The following is a 16,781-nucleotide window of genomic DNA, read 5'->3' as shown; positions in this document are numbered from 1 at the left end:
CTCGGGACGCCATAAGATGTCTTTCATTTAAAGAGCTAAAATTCAAAACAATGCTTAAAATAAACACAGTTGATGAAATTCCTACAAATATTTTATGAAGCAATTATTTCCGGATAGCTAACAAAGCTATTTTCTAACATCCCAAGATAACATTTCTCTCCTGATGCTACGTCACTGCTTCTGTCTTGTCAAAGTTGGCTGAACAAAAAATACATTATCATCAAATTTTTCAGATTCATTTTGCTCGTGCACTTGTCACGCGTGCATTACTACCATCAAAATATGTAAAAGAAGAAAACGAAACATCTTTGAAGAATCAAGAAATTTTAAAACCAATAGCACTATCTCCAACACCTTCTAAAATTGACACAAGTGATGTTCCAACCACTGCAAGAGTTGCAACAAACGAATCAATTAACGATGAACCTGGTATGTCAAGATCGTGTTGTGTACTACTATGTTTTGTATAATAAATCTGATGAATCATTTTTTTGACTAGTTTTTTTTAATTTTTCATATAAAAGTTGATTGAAGTATTCAAGATATCTCTATTATAATTCCAATTTTGTATACGAGTAATTCCTTTCCTACAGGGCCTTCAACTTCACAAAGCCAAACTTTTTTGTCTCCCGTTGAAATCACATTGGAGCCATCTACGAGTGGGTCGTCCCACAGCATTTCTAACTCAAAGCATCTTGAAGCAAAAATTTCAGATCATGCAATGGCGTCTCTTATTGCCGAAACAATCACACGTCCAGAGGAGATAACTTTGCCTACTCCCAAAAAGCTGACAGAAGCTGTTGATATGACTGAAGACCTAATAGAAATAGAGGGAGTGAAAAAAATTCAAGATGTAGAAATTTATGCGGAACTTGCACTGCAAGACACAAAGAATATTGCTGGTAACTGTAAAAGCTTTTAAACAAATAATATTTCATTATCTATAGAATTATTGTTCCCATAAATAAAGTGGAAATTTTATTATGACAAAAGTGATAAAGCAGTCAGTTTAGGTTGCAAATAGGTACTAATTTTTATCCATCCCTTCGTTCTTTGCCTCGTTTGATTGAAGAAATATTTTTCAATGATAATTATAAATTTTAGTTATGCTGGAGTTTTTTCAACGAAAATATGTTCAAAGCAACGTCAAACGCACATACTTTTAATTTTAACTTTAATTTTTAATATACTTCCAGCTGAAAAATTATTTCAGAATTAAATTTCTCTATTCCATTTGAAGAAATTTCATTCAATCCAATTTTTCTTTTTTAGATTTGTTAAAGCTTGGTATTGCAGGAAGACTGACTGATGAACAATATGTTTCCGCCTGTCATGCCATACAACATCTTGTAAAACACAATCCAAAGGTACATCACTTTTTATGAATATTCCACTTTCAATTCAAGAACTGGTATACAGGGTAACAGGTAACCCCTAAAGAACACAAGCCAGGACACATTCGGAAGAATACATATTTTTTGTGAAAAGCGTCGTAGATTACTGAAACTTTTGGGTACTTACAAAAGTTTAATTGTGTAATAAATTTTGTATGAATACTGTAGTAATTTCTTCTGGATCATTCTGTACTTCTAAATTAAGGGTTCTAACATTATTTAGTATTTTTAACAGCATTTATCTCATATGGGGTTATGAAAACTAAATATAAATCTTGATTTTCAGGTCACTCAACTTTTGCTGAACAATTGTGTGCTTGAATTGTCAGATGTAACGAACGATGCTGAATCGAAAGGATTTGAAATGAGACCCGTTGTTCAGGAAAGTACTCATCCATATGCCGATGATTCTGAAATTTCTGGAAGTGTCAAAATACCCGGTATGTTTTATTGCCATTTCATTGCATTGTAAAGAAGAAACAAACTCTAATTTTTGTTTTGATAATGATAAAATTATGACTAATGATGAAATAGAGAGACCCTCAAAATTTGTTGTGCAATCTCAAATTACCATGCTTAAAGGGATGATTGAATATTAACCTCTGAATTTTAAACTGATGCTGCACATTCTGTATTGCACACTTGTATTGTATTGTAATCGCACAGTTGTCTATATTGCTTTTCTGTTTAATATGATGGATTTGTGTTTCAGGAGCTAATGGACTTCGCTTAGAATTTGACAGTCAGTGTTCGACAGAAAGCAGACATGATGTCTTATCAATAAAGGATAAAACGACAATGATTTGTCAGTTATCAGGTTCGCTATATCGTCAATATAATGAATCCAGAATAAGAATAATCTATTATTTAAAATTTTTATTGTAATTGCGTTCTGCAGGTCGCGATCAGACTGATTGGTCAAAAGTAATCAATATTGAAGGAGATGAAATCAATTGGAGTTTTAAAAGTGATGGATCTGTAAACGGGTAACATCTTTTTTTGATCCATTTATCAAATTCTATCAAATTGTGGGCTGGGAACAGTGATGACGAGCATTTTGGTTACATTTGGGGCGCTCCAAAAGTATGTGTACCCATATGGCGATGACTAATTTTGTTCGCCTACTATACATCAAGTTGTGTCAAGGGACTGAAACCTATGGGCAATGGGTATTTTCACTTGGCTTTCACAGACAGTCTCGAACTCACATAATAGAACTAAAATAAGGAAAATCCAAATAAAATTATGGCCTAATCTTAACCTGGTACACACACTATCGGAGTATGACATTTTGTTTTCAATTTATATATTTTTCAGATGGGGATGGAAGTTTATAGTTTATCCCATTTGTTGCATTGGTGAGATGGAAGAAGAAAACATCTCAAAATTATCCGATTCAAATGTCATTTGTCGTCCTTTAGTTTCGTTCATTTCGCAAATTTTGGAAGTTATTTTTCCATCTGATCTGAATCATCAACAAATGTGGTCGGAAAAAACACTTTCGAATTTGATCGCAACAAAAGGAGAGGTTTTTAGACCGATCGTTGCGGTATTGACTGGATGTGTACGAATTAGTCTGATAGGTAATAAAATGAATTCATTATATTATTATGGCTCGGCCAACATTGCTTGCTTATCATTTTCTTCATAATATAAATATTTATTTTCATTTTTGAAAGGTTACGAAGTGAAATTGTGGGCATTACAACTTCTTCAAAATATCAGAAGAAATCTTTGTCTGTTAATATCAAACATTGAAGATTTACAAACAATATTTCAACCATTGCTAAAAGGTATCAAGCATCATTACAGTTATTCTGATATGCAAACAGTAAATATTCAGTTGGGTTGAGGGCCTAGAGGTTAAAACTCAACTGTATTGACATCGGAGGTTACACATCTCCGGTTCAAATCCCATGCTCACCACTTCATGCAAAGTGTAATAAATTTGGTCGGCAATGCTGAACTGGAAAGATTCCGGTGCTTCCAAAAAATAGCAGTTCCTGGATGCTTGTATGTGGCCTTGTTCAGAGGCAAAAGCGAGAATAAGCAATATTTCATATAACGAATTTGGGAGAAAGAGTTCTAATCTGAAACAATTTTTAGTCTCTGACAGCGTTTCTAATTATACCTTTATTTTTTATTTTAGTCTTGCCTGACCTCATATCTACACAATACAAGTATGAAGAACCTTGTATTAAAAATGGAAGACAATTGATGTACAGTCCTTTCTTGAGGGTGAGTTTGTTTTATTGGAATTCATTTATTGGAATACCTATTCTCTTTACACTTATTTTACTTCAGGGACATAGTAGCTATTTCCGTACTTCAAATATGCCACTTGCAATAACATAAATAGCAAATATTATTCATTTAATTTTATGTATTTTTACAGGTACTTCTAGAACTAGCAAGCGATCTTCGATTGAATTATATTGCAAAACGTGAAGAAAGACAAAAATTACTGACTTTTTCCGATTATTTCTTGGCAAAAGAAAGTATGAATGCTTTAGTGAATCGAACACAATTCCCTGTGCAATTTATACAGGTGAGTAAATTATGTTGTTCGATTATCAGACCAGTTTATTAATGGCCCATGTTCGTTAGCTAGTAACAACAAAATGACACGTTTTCAGAAAGTCTACGAAAAACTAGATGAAGTGACAGGTGATGTGGATGATGAAGATATAGATGAAAATAATTTCATTTTTACTCAAGAAATGGACGAACAATTAGTCATGTGGATTAATAAGTAAGTAATTACGTATGTGCGAAAGGATTTCTGGACTCCTCATGTCGTATGGTGTTACTGCTTCCTCCACCATCCATCCATGCATCTGAAACAAAAACCCGGTTAACTAATCCACTACCCGAAATAGAGTTGGCATGGTTCGTCATATGATTAAGTCACCTTATTGACTTTCTTCTCCCGATGTTATAAATGATAATCCTAAGTGGAATCTTCATTTTTCCAGAATAATGTGCATCTGTATTGTCATACATAAGATACATAACATTTATTCAGGAATACTGTATAAAATATACATCAGAAAGAAATTTTAAAAGGCTCCAGGGAAAACTCATCTAGTCTTTTATTAAATTTTGTGACTCACACCAGCTAAATGATGCGGCTACAAACAATAAAAACCAACATTTTTAGGAGTCCAAGCGATTGGACAAAATCATGGGGAGGAAGTGGACAGATATTTGGTTGGGGTCACAATCACAGAGGTCAACTTGGAGGTATAGAAGGGGCAAAGGTGAAAGTACCGGCATTATGTAGTACGCTGATTTCTCTTCAACCTGTCTGCCTCGCTGGTGGAGAACAAACCTTATATTCTGTGACTGGTGATGGCAAGGTATTTTCATTCACTTCTCTCATAATTATAAATACAAAACAATTAAAAATCTTAGACGAGAGCTCCCTTGTGTCACGGAACTGTGGTGTCTTGTTAGAGATGCAGTTACCAGAAATTTAGTGGCTCCGGCTCCTAACCATCTAATAATTTTTACTCATTTGTAATTTTCTAAACAATAATATTTATCCTTTTCAGCTTATAGTCACAATTTAGTTTAATTTGAATAAGCATTATATCACGGTTTTGAGTCCTACTTTAGCAAAGCTGGGCTGATGTTTTATTGCAGTGTTCAAACCTGAAAACCCGGATGGTTGTGGTGATGAACCCATCTCTGAGGTAAAAAATGAAGCTGCGAGGCTGGTGCCGCAATTTTAATATACTATGATTTTGAATACATTGTTATTTCAAACCAGCTCCCCTGCCCTGCTTTCGACCAGTATTATTTGATCATAAATTCAATTAAATTTGTCCACATTAATTGTGATCAATTTTTCTGCAGGTTTATGCAACTGGTTATGGAGCAAGTGGTAGACTGGGAATTGGAAGTAGTGACTCCATTGCTTTACCAACATTATTGGAATCTATTCAACATGTCCACATATGCAAGGTAATATTTAATATTTTTCTTCTAAATATTTTTGATAAATTTTGTAATATAGTTGTTTCTTAATTAGAGCACTTCTTGCCATTTACAAGTATTATTTTTTCCTACAGGTATCTGTCAATTCAGGTGGCAAACATATATTAGCACTTTCCTCCGATGGTGAAGTTTACAGCTGGGGTGAAGGTGGTGATGGAAAGTTGGGGCATGGCTCAAGAACGTAAGTTAAATTTACAGGTCATATTCAAAAGTATTTATAGGTAGTCAGAAATTTTTATTATGTTTCTCATCCCGTGCAGGTCACATGACAGGCCACGCATCATTGAGTCTCTGAGAGGAGTTGAAGTTGTTGACATATCGGCTGGTGGATCTCATAGTGCCGCTATATCAAGTCGTGGTAAATTATACACATGGGGAAAAGGAAGATACGGAAGGCTAGGACATGGTGATAGTGAGGATAGACTGAAACCCAAAATGGTAATAGAGGTTTTATTTCCTGACTGTTTTTGTGGGAAATTGTTGGATTGACAAGTTATGTCGCACAATTTGTATTATAATTGAAATTTAGGTGTACAGTCAACAAGAGTTTAATTAGGATTTTCAGGATTGAATTTACATATTTATCCCAGACAAGAAAAAATATGTTAAGACATATGCCATACCATGGCCTCTGGTCCAGTTACCCGCCCATATCATGTATGGAATTAACTAGCCATTTATTTGTTTCTCATGCATGGGCTTGTTGATGGAGGAAGCCGTAACTGATGAGCGGTTGCATGAAAGTCAAGCAATCCTTACACATAATTATTTGCCTAATAATTAGAATCTGCGCACCCATGCAGGGTAATCGGAGGTGACATGATAAGTATATTCCTAACACTTAGCTCGATATGACTGACTTGTTACTCAAAATTAAATCATTATTCCAGGTTGAAGTGCTCGATGGTTATCATGTTCGATGTGTAGCTTGTGGAAGTGGAGATGCTCAGACATTATGTGTGACCTATAAAGATGACAGCATGGAAGAAAGTGGCATTGTGTGGTCGTGGGGGGATGGTGATTACGGAAAACTAGGTCGTGGAGGAAGTGAAATGTATGATGTTATTGTTTATATACTTACTTGTGATATACCTAAAATTCTCTTCTTAATTTGTACATGTGTTCCTGTCGTAAGGATGTAAAATAGTGTTTCCTCGTCATTTTAAGACAATTTTCTTTCTAAAGGTCAAAAGTTCCAGTTCAAATCGATGGTTTGAAGAATAAATATATTATATCAGTGAAATGTGGAAGCCAGTTCTCACTTGCTTTGTCAAAAGCAGGTCTTGTCTATACATGGTAAGAATTCTTCATAATAAAACCTTTTCATAGATGTTTTAGTGACACCTGCAATGTTACTGGTAGTAGTGGCTGATTGACGACTTTTATTTATTGGCAATTGTGTGACTACCGGTAATTAATCAATTGGAGAACATCTCCCAACATCCTTAATCACAGATATGACAAAAATGGCCTTGCATGTCACAGTGATATATCGGCCATTTTCAATTTAGGAGTTTTTCAAGACTAATTTTCATTGTAATTTTCCTTCTATGGTTGATGTGTTGCGTTGGAATTGTTCATGAGTGCCGGTTTGCATTAAGACACTTAAAACGATTATTTTTTCAACTCTTCAGTTGATTGGGAATTTCCCTGCCTACCCACCCTGTCTGAGTGGAGACAAATTTTGATGCAATATTTTAGGTCTAGATTGTAGTAGAAATGAAGTTGTTAATTTTATTTGTGATAAAATCCTTTGTTATAAAATTTGAAAAAATATGCAAATATTTACACAAAAATCGATGGAAAATATTTTTATCATTCAAATATAATGATTTCATTGTTCTATTTTGAAATTTTAGTAAGGCTTCAAGATCTCAACTCTCAAGATAATTTCATTTTTTTATTTTTAATCCTAGGGGCAAAGGTGACTATTTTCGTCTTGGCCATGGCACAGATCAACATGTTCGATTTCCTAAAGTCGTTGAAGATTTACGAGGAAGGAAAGTAATTGATGTTGCTACTGGATCATTACATGTTATCGTTTGTTCAGAGGAAGGAGAAGTCTATGCATGGGGTGATAATGATGAAGGACAGGTTTGTAGATTGTCATCATTAACTTTTTATCTTAACTTGTGTACTATCTTATAGTATTTATGACCGTTTATTGATGATTAGCGGTTTTCAAAGTGAAAATGCTTCTCTGTGGGAGTTTACGAAGCACTGACTGCGAATTGGACATGGGTGGGACGAATTATGGATGCTGACTGTTAAAAGGAGATGATTGTGGGTTTTGACATCAAATCAAGTGGTCACAAGTGGTCAAGTGTAAATGACTTCAGTTATTAAATTTGATTTAATTTTTTTTTGGTTTTGGTGCAAAACTCAACCATTTGGCATGATACTTTCAGGCTTTATTAACTATTTCATAGTGTTGAGTTATAATGCTCTAGCATTATATGCTATAGCATTCTCTATTTTTATTGATTCTCCATTCATTAGGTGGTTAAAAAGTATTTCGAAAAAAGAAAATGGAATTTCATTAACCAATATTATACTATGTGCAGTCGATGCCTCATCTATGATTTGTTGTTACCATTAATTGCACTCATAAAAGCAGCGAATTCGTATATGCTGACGATGCACTGATGTGATTCATGAGAAACATACAGTGACCAGGATATGAGCGCTTATCGTTTTTATAGTTTTCTGATGATAGTCATTAAGGTAGTGAATAAAATAAAGGCCTGTGCGCAAAACACTGGCATATTCACGTATTTGAGCTATGGATAATATTTCTGAAAGCAGTATGTTTGAGGAGGAACTTATCACATTGCACAGCGATATTGAACTCAAACTGAAGTTCAGTGCTTTGTATCAATCATTTTTGCTACAGAAATAAATCTAATTTAAATATTTCTTGTGAGTGCGATCAGGTTAAAGAGTTTCTCATAACTTTGGTGAAGCATATTTATTTAGTGCTGTGACCACACTTTTAGATGCCCTAACATGGTCTGACAGGGAGACTAAAATATAGCTGAATCCTAACAAGCTGGTGACATTGCGTTCAACCGTTCAACTGCCTCATTAGACTCTTAATGACGGATGAAAATATATTTTTCTAACTTTTCCTGTCAGCCGTGCGTTTGGTAGTCCCCCAGTTGCATAATTGCATCGAAAAAATTCGGGAATTGGGAATTTGGATTGAATTTTTTATCATCTTCACGGATAAAAATTGCATGCGAAATTCCTATTTTTCAGATTGGAGATTCAACAACACAAGCAGCTGAGAGAGTAGTTTTAATAAAGTCACTCTCAGATCAAGGCGTTGATAGAGTAGCTTGTGGATCAGCGCATAGTATCGCTTGGTCGACTGGAAATTCGAGATTGAGACATGGATCAAAACAACATAATCTACCAATGTCTGTTCCGCTGAAGTATAATTTACTGCAAGGAATGCATATTTCAATATTAAGAAATCGGTTGGTCCTGCTCAGTCAATTTACAGGCATGTTGTAATATTTTAAATATTTTCTTACTTAAATTATCATGGTGAAAGGTCTAGGGGGACCGGCACCGCAAAGGATCATCAGTCCATGTTTAACATATGAACCAGAATGAGATTAATTTAATAACCTGAACTAAAAATTCTGTAACTATCGTCAATAATAAACTGTAAAATAATAAAATGACATCATTTTGCCCTCATGTACCACTCAAAATCAGTACTCTTGTCACTCACAAGTAATGAAATTTTGAATATTCCTGAGATCTTGAAATAAAAAATCATGTATATTACAATCAACCTTTTGTATGTAACGAAGTAATAAGGAAATTTTTTATCCCTATTCCAATCTTCAGTCAGGCAACACAATGGCCCAGTCGTTAAAGCGTAAGACTTGAAGCATGTTGGCATTGCAGATTGAGTTTGATTCCTATGCACCCCACCCTATTCAATAACTTGTAATGCATTGGGTAATAAATACAGGTTTGGAAAGATTCCAGTTCTTCCGGAATAATAGTGGCTCCTTCTATATCATTAGATATCATGGGCTCCTAGTACTGGGCTTTGTTCAGAGCAAAAGTTGTGAGTATGCATCATAACGAATATTCCATTTTTTTTCAGAACTCTTCTGTTCTTGCATTAAATTCTTCACTCTCATTGATAACTCATGGAGACACTCACCAGTCTCATCACTCTCGAAGGATCTCATGACTAGTCATCCAATTTACTCAACCTCCTCATGCTTTCCTGATGAAGTTCGAGGCTTATTAATTAACTCAGGAAAAGAATGTGTTTTCCGTAAAGTTGTTCAGACGACGATGGTTCGAGATAAACATCATGGACCAAACATTGAGTTGAATAGAATTGAGGTAGTATAATATAGAAAATTTGTATGTGTTGTATAATAAAATTGTTTATTTAACTGTTCAAAGAAGAACTTGACTATTAATCATTTAATATTTAATATATGGAGTGTTGCAAGTTTGACATGGAGTAACTATATGGTTGTTTTGCTGTTATTGAAACTGACAAGACCCAAAACTGTTTATGTGCAATGCTAAATTTGTAAAAAGATACAAAGTGGCCCAAAAAAAAACCAGGTCATTTGGAACATATTCTAGAGCAGCAGTTCCGAAAGTACGTTTGGCAGTCAGAAAGCAGCAACCGCTGCTATAAAAAAGTTTGGTAAACACTGTTCTGGAGAAAACCCAACTTTTGTGCAAAGTGTCCTAGATTAATGAAACTTTTGGAAAGTGAATAAATTTTCTTGAGTTTCATAAAAGTACTGGTTTATTTTTTGCCATTCAATCACCCTTCAGATTAAAGGTCTGAAGAAAAGTGGTCAACCTCTTACTGGCAACGATATATGGATAACTGTTTTGTCTCAAGCAACGAAGAATATGGACAGATTATTGCCAGACAGTGTCTTGCTACCACACAGAGTTTGGAAAGTTAAATTTATAGGTATGATCCCATCTATTGTGTTACGAACATACAGCATTATGGTATTGGTATTTTTCAAAAATTGAAATATCTTGAAATATCTTCATCAATGTATTAGTATTTGAATATTTGTTCTATTGTATTGAAATCTTGAATTATCCAAGAGTCTGGGTTCATTGTTGATAGTTGAATCCAGAACTCAAACTCAAAGCATTAAGTTGTCTAATCGTTCTTGACAGACGATAAGGATTGCATCGGCCTAAATTCTTGTAATCAATATCTGATATTTTCGGGAATCAGAGCAGAGGAATCATTTCTAACTTCCTTTGGAAGATTTTTGTTTTCTATACAATAAACTTTTTAAATTTCAATAAACTGGTTTTTCAATGACCATCACGTAATGAAACTGTCGATTTTCCAGAAACGTTCCATTACAGAGGTCAATTTTGATATTGTTACCACTAGAATGTGCCAATGAGCCACTAAAAATTAATGTATTTCTATTGTTATGTATTTTTACTATCTCTATAATTTATTTTATTTATTTTTCTTTGCTTATCTAAAGGTGTTGCAGACCCGATAACAGAGCAACCCTTCTTGACAACTTCTGTCATTTTTATATTACTTAAAAACTTTATTGTTGGAACTTTTTGATTGCTTAAGTAACAAATAACTCTGACTCTGACTGAATTTTTTTCAACCCAGAGCTGAAATCTCATTTGGAAAAACAGCTTTTCGATGTTCAGAATCATGTATTAACTTTCTGGTTATAAACTATGCTAACCTCCATAGGAATTTGGTTATTCAGATCAGAGCCTTGTCCAAACATATTCATACAATGCATTTCATAATATGTAAATATTCTCTTTATTCCTAACCATAGGTGAATCGGTTGATGACTGTGGCGGTGGATATAGTGAATCAATTGCAGAAATTTGCGATGAACTTGAAAATGGTTCTGTTCCTCTTCTGACGCAGACTCCAAATGGACGTGATGAAGCAGGAGCTAACAGAGACTGTTTTGTTCTCAAACCACCTCTGCCGGAAAGTGAAGACATCTTTCATTCTGCTTATCATAGACTTTTCAAATTTGTGGGTATGTTGGTTGGTATTACTTTCTATTTGTTTATAGAATACAGTGTTAGTATTTTATGAGTGAAATACTTATTTTCAATAGGAAACTTTTCTTTGTCAATATCTTTATTGGAAAAATATACTTTATAAGAATGACACTGTTGGCGCAGAGGTAACTAATTTTTTTCGCCTACCTCACATCAAGTTGTGTAAAGGGACGGAAACCTATGGGCAGGGGTATATTCACTTGGCTAACACAGACAGTCCCGGAACTCTTTAAAGAAAATCGAAATAAAATTATGGCCAGACGGGAGTACCGAATCCTGTAGGGATTAATTATGCGTGAGAGGATTTTTCACCACTGTAGGCGTGGTTTCACATAACCGCTAGTCCTGCTTCCTCCATTGGGTACACACATCTGAAACAATCAATAATTCCATACCTGGCATGTACTGGTCACGAAACGAGAAGCCGTAGTAGTACATATGGTTAAGCCCTCTCATCGCTTTCCTTCTCCCTTGGGATAATAAGGAAATCCTATCTTATCATTGGTAATAGCTCATATTGCGATTTATATTCGCTTCATTTCACTCATTGCCTATTCCTTTGCTGAAAGCCAACAACCCAATTGTTGAAATTTCGTAATGTTCATCATTTTATTACTTTCATCTGTTTATAATATGAATTCAGGTATTTTGATTGGAATTGCTATCAGGACTGGAAGTCCTCTCAGTTTGAAATTTGCAGAACCAGTTTGGAAATTAATATCGGGGCAATCTCAATGTTTGACTGATATTTCAGAAGTCGATAAGGTGAAATTTCATCCCTCTACTCGTATGTTATAGCTATAGTACTTGGTCCCGGTTTTATTAAAAAAAAAATTAGTGTTGGTGTTTATTGTGTTCCAATGCTTAATCTATGAAAGCATGAAATCATTGGAAGATTAGTTAGTTGCTTTTCTGGTTGTTCACCTCTTCTCTAGTGACTGTTCCCTCTAGTTGACTGTGAAGCGTTCTTGCCTGAGAAAACATGATTACCTTGAAATATTGTTTTCAATACCTTTCAAGTCATAAATGTGATATTGGGGTCATTTTTACTGCAATGTGAAGCAACTTCATCCTTGTTTACAGTCACTGAATTTTTTTATTTTGCATTTTTTCCAGGATTTCCTGCCCAAACTCATGTTTATACGAGATGCAGATGCAGAAGAACTTAATTCAATGAATCTACCATTCTCAGTTCAAAATATTGTTGGAAAGGTTAGTTGTGAATTTTAACGACTTATATTCTTACTTCCTAGTAACCTTTCCATAAATTAGTTTTTTTTTGCATAAAGCTATTTGCTTAAAATATGTAAGATATCCTGATAACGGAGAAGTGAATATATATATGTGGAATCAAAGTTACCGTAATCATTCCATATCTCTACCCTTTAGTTCCTTTATTTAAAATTTTTTTATTTTTATTGCAGGATGTCCAATTGAACAAATTGCATTCTACTGTAACTGTTGGAAACAGAAACGAATATATTCGTCAAGCTATCCAATTCAGGTTATAGAACGAACATCTTTATTATGTATTTCTTTCATATTAATCCATGATTTAATGTGCGATTTACTGCAAATTTGTGTTTTAGGCCAGTATGGTCTTTTACATGCATCCCGTCTCTAGCATTGTTAATATGCCACTTTGTCTACGTATCTTATCATTACGTGATAAATAAACATACATACATACAGTTAGCTTATATCATGAAATTACATCAAAGATCTTTTTAGCACTGATTATTTTCTATATCGTTAATTCCATTTTATACCCAAATTATTCTCAGGTTTCCAGTCATTTAGGAGTTTTTATTTGTTTTTAGATTGCATGAATTTGACGATGTTGTACAGCATGTTCGAGATGGTATTGCACATGTTGTTCCTCTGCCTTTGATATCCTTATTTACTGCACAAGAACTTGAAACAATGGTAGGTTTGAATGGTAGATAAGCTGGTTTTAATGTCTTAAAATTAGAAAATTTTTTAGGATTATGTGCGATAATTTCACATGTCAAATTGAACGCAGTTGCAACATTGTATTTCTAAGTATGAATGTAAATATTCAAAAGTATATACAAACTAATTGATACATTTGTGGAAAGAAATGATTTCAACGCAGAATTTTAGTAAAGTTTTTTTTCCATGCTTAAATAAATGCCTAAGGAATCAACGATATATGAATATGTACAGGGTGATCCAAGAACGGAACCAATAAATTTCTTGTTTACTTGTAAGAGAATTTATTTACCACTTGAAATTTTGTTTTTGTATGATTGTACCTTAAAGTTTCAATAATCTGGGACTCTGCACAAAAGTTATGTTCTCTATCGAATATGTTTCAAGCAACTTGGGAATTTCTGTGTACCATAACATATTAATCATGCTTATTAAATATTGTCTTCACTGTTATTATAAGTTTGATTTTGGTTTTTTATGTCATGAAATACTGTATGCAAAAAAGGTTAGCAAATATTTGCGGGGCGATTATCAGACTCTATGCTGCTGAATAAAAACTGAACATGAATCTGTAGTCTGTCATGTAACAACTTATTCAAAGCACAAATATGGAAGTAGTTCATATTTTTCCATCGTCAAAATTGATATGATCTTTGACTCTCAAAATTGCTTTTATATTTTTATAGGTTTGTGGTAGTCCTGACATTCCCATTTCGCTTCTCAAGTCAGTGGCCTCTTTCAAAGGTGGCTCATCTGACGATCAACTTCAAAAATGGTTTTGGGAAATCATGGAATCTTTAACAAATGAAGAAAAATCTTTGTTCTTGAGATTTGTTTGGGGTCGAACTCGATTGCCAAGAACAATCGCAGATTTCAGGGGGAGGGATTTTGTCATACAGGTAATCAATATTTGAATTTCAATTATTAAAATCAGTTTTTCCAATATGTTCTGATATGCATTAACTATTTTATAAACATATGAGTCTTCTTATCATATTTTTAATATATGCTTTTTTTTCTGCAAGGTATTGGACAAGTACCATCCTGCAGATCATTATCTACCAGAGTCTTACACATGTTTCTTCTTGTTGAAACTGCCGAGATATAGTTCAAAGGTGAGACATAACTCAAAATGGAAAATATTGACTTGCATTTTTATGAGTTATTGTTATGTTGATCCTTGTTGTACATATTCTACTTCTCAATTGAAAAAATCTTAGTAAAATAAGCCGATGGTTAAAATAACATTTTCACAAAACATTTTCACAAATACTACATTTTACCAATGAGCATACAAAATGATACATCAGAAAATTTATTGCTCATGTATATCATATCGCATAATGTTTTAGGCGATCATGGATGAAAAGTTGAAGTATGCAATCTACTTTTGCAAATCAATCGATACCGATGATTATGCGAGGATGAATTTGAATGGTGAAAATGAAGAAGAAGATTTAGAAGATCTTGTTGCAAATGCATTACGAGTGACAGGTAATCTTAATGGTAATTTATATCTAATCTGGGGAAGCGAAAATTGAAAACAACCAGTAATGGTGCATAGGTGGCCCGTCTCCTTGTCACCAATGTGAGTTATGTTTATGTGTAGGAAACACTCGCAATCGCAAGGTTAAACATTTGCCCTTGTCACCAATGTGAGTTATGTTTATGTGTAGGAAACACTCGCAAGGTTAAACATTTGGGATTCATTCATGTAATTGAACTACAGCAGAAACTAACAATGAATGAGATCTAATCGACATTGTCCAGTTTAGCCCGTTATTTCGAACTTATTGTTGCTATTTAGAAATTGCCAGACAACAGCCGAGTACATCAGGCGTTAGAACTGCAGTGAGTGCCGCCGCTACAGCAGTGGAACGTCTCCGCTCTCAGGTACGAACTACAAGCTTAAATCTTTTGTCACGTTACTCTTCAAGTTCCACAAGATATTTACAAAGACACAGACGAGCACGAGCAAGCACCCTCTTGTCACGTCGTACAGACTTAGACCCAAGTACTGCCACAGCGATAAGAAACGCTTTGTTTAGTGACAATGATGAAGATAGTTGGACGAGTGGACCGGATTCCAATTCCGACACTGATTCATGGTAAAATATATAGTATATTATCTGGTAGTTTCATATTCGACTAACCAAGTACACTGTGTCTTCTTCGAAGATGTACTCTTGACGTTGATTGTAAAAATAAATTTGTGTGTATGTGTGTATCAATTTGTTTCACTAGATAGACAGTTCTCTTAATCTGGTAGAGGATGAGATGAAAATTCAGGATTTTGAGTAAGTGCGGCCACATAAATGCTTATTCCTCATTACCGCTATAAGGTAGGATTTGAAGACTCCACTACTTCTTTTGTGCTTCTATTCAACTCGCCCATGTATGTAGTCTTTTTTGCATCGCGATTGTCGCGTTTTTTGTTTGACTCGCCCTATTTGGGCTCACATGCTCCTGTGAACTGGCTGATACAATTTGAAAACGATTGATTGTATAAGTCATTTTATAATGGCGTAGACAAGAACAAAACAACAAATTTCTTTAAAAATTGGCTCAAAAGCGTATGCGCTTTGTCATTGGACAGTAATCCCCCTGTCAGAGGTTAGTAGGGAGAAAAAATGAAAGTTATGGCTATAAGTTCTAAAGATGACGGGAAATCTGTTGCAGACCCATCAGCGATTCAAAAACTTATTTTGGTTGAACCTAAAGCTCTGACATTATTATTGTCCAGTCATTGCCTGAAACACAATAGTGAATCACTCCACTTGCTTAGAAAATAGTTGGCGTTCAATATGTATGTGTCGCTTTGCCATACTATGGATAATATTCAAAACGGGAGACTAAAATATAAATGAAATAATTAGCACCAAAAATTATCAGGAGTAATTCAGGATAAAACTTCATATAACTGCATAGTTCCAAAACGACAGATGTACAACCAAGGAATTACTATGAATGTGGTACGATCTGTATACCGTGCCTCCAAAATGTCGTTGTACCCCGTGTCCAACTTGTACCGCATGTCCCATGTGTCCCACTAGTCGCTAATACCGCGTGAATTTTGCTAAAATCGTGGATTGCTTCGTCTTAGACGCACATTATGGTTGATCAGCTTTGGAAACATTATACAAAGTTGTAAACGCGACGCGGATTGTGGTGATAAATTAATTAATCCAATCAAGTTTCATTGTACTAAAATAGATTTTACTTCGTGAGATTATAACGGTTATATCTTAAATAATCTGAGTGGCAGCATTGCGATAGAGCGGATCGATGATACGAGTACAGATTTCTCTAATTCGCAGAATAGCCAAAAACGGATTCCTAACGGCGATAACGAATTAGCAAGATTGCAAA

The 16,781-nt window shown here is 34.5% G+C and overlaps 1 protein-coding gene across 5 annotated transcripts in view; it reads left to right on the top strand.

Annotated features, from left to right (window-relative positions):
- LOC120333382 (E3 ubiquitin-protein ligase HERC2-like) overlaps positions 1-15,639 on the top strand; it is a 72,225-nt gene extending 56,586 nt beyond the window's left edge. For all 5 annotated transcript variants that reach the window (XM_039400792.2, XM_078119002.1, XM_039400790.2 and 2 more), the window contains exons 72-101: positions 234-429; positions 594-902; positions 1,273-1,367; positions 1,681-1,834; positions 2,107-2,211; positions 2,293-2,380; positions 2,712-2,977; positions 3,074-3,187; positions 3,544-3,632; positions 3,790-3,942; positions 4,031-4,146; positions 4,555-4,753; positions 5,253-5,360; positions 5,468-5,574; positions 5,654-5,831; positions 6,284-6,447; positions 6,579-6,689; positions 7,310-7,487; positions 8,652-8,898; positions 9,517-9,764; positions 10,215-10,359; positions 11,222-11,434; positions 12,103-12,224; positions 12,576-12,671; positions 12,884-12,963; positions 13,280-13,385; positions 14,099-14,311; positions 14,438-14,527; positions 14,765-14,906; positions 15,220-15,639. In XM_039400792.2, coding sequence (XP_039256726.2) covers positions 234-429; positions 594-902; positions 1,273-1,367; positions 1,681-1,834; positions 2,107-2,211; positions 2,293-2,380; positions 2,712-2,977; positions 3,074-3,187; positions 3,544-3,632; positions 3,790-3,942; positions 4,031-4,146; positions 4,555-4,753; positions 5,253-5,360; positions 5,468-5,574; positions 5,654-5,831; positions 6,284-6,447; positions 6,579-6,689; positions 7,310-7,487; positions 8,652-8,898; positions 9,517-9,764; positions 10,215-10,359; positions 11,222-11,434; positions 12,103-12,224; positions 12,576-12,671; positions 12,884-12,963; positions 13,280-13,385; positions 14,099-14,311; positions 14,438-14,527; positions 14,765-14,906; positions 15,220-15,524 — 4,737 coding nt within the window. In that variant the 3' untranslated portion in view covers positions 15,525-15,639. The remainder of the gene's footprint in view (positions 1-233; positions 430-593; positions 903-1,272; positions 1,368-1,680; positions 1,835-2,106; positions 2,212-2,292; positions 2,381-2,711; positions 2,978-3,073; positions 3,188-3,543; positions 3,633-3,789; positions 3,943-4,030; positions 4,147-4,554; positions 4,754-5,252; positions 5,361-5,467; positions 5,575-5,653; positions 5,832-6,283; positions 6,448-6,578; positions 6,690-7,309; positions 7,488-8,651; positions 8,899-9,516; positions 9,765-10,214; positions 10,360-11,221; positions 11,435-12,102; positions 12,225-12,575; positions 12,672-12,883; positions 12,964-13,279; positions 13,386-14,098; positions 14,312-14,437; positions 14,528-14,764; positions 14,907-15,219) is intronic.
- The last annotated feature ends 1,142 nt before the right edge of the window (positions 15,640-16,781 follow it).

This window comes from Styela clava, chromosome 13, assembly GCF_964204865.1.
Source record: "Styela clava chromosome 13, kaStyClav1.hap1.2, whole genome shotgun sequence".
NCBI lineage: Eukaryota > Metazoa > Chordata > Ascidiacea > Stolidobranchia > Styelidae > Styela > Styela clava.
This window is presented reverse-complemented; position numbering and strand designations above follow the sequence as displayed.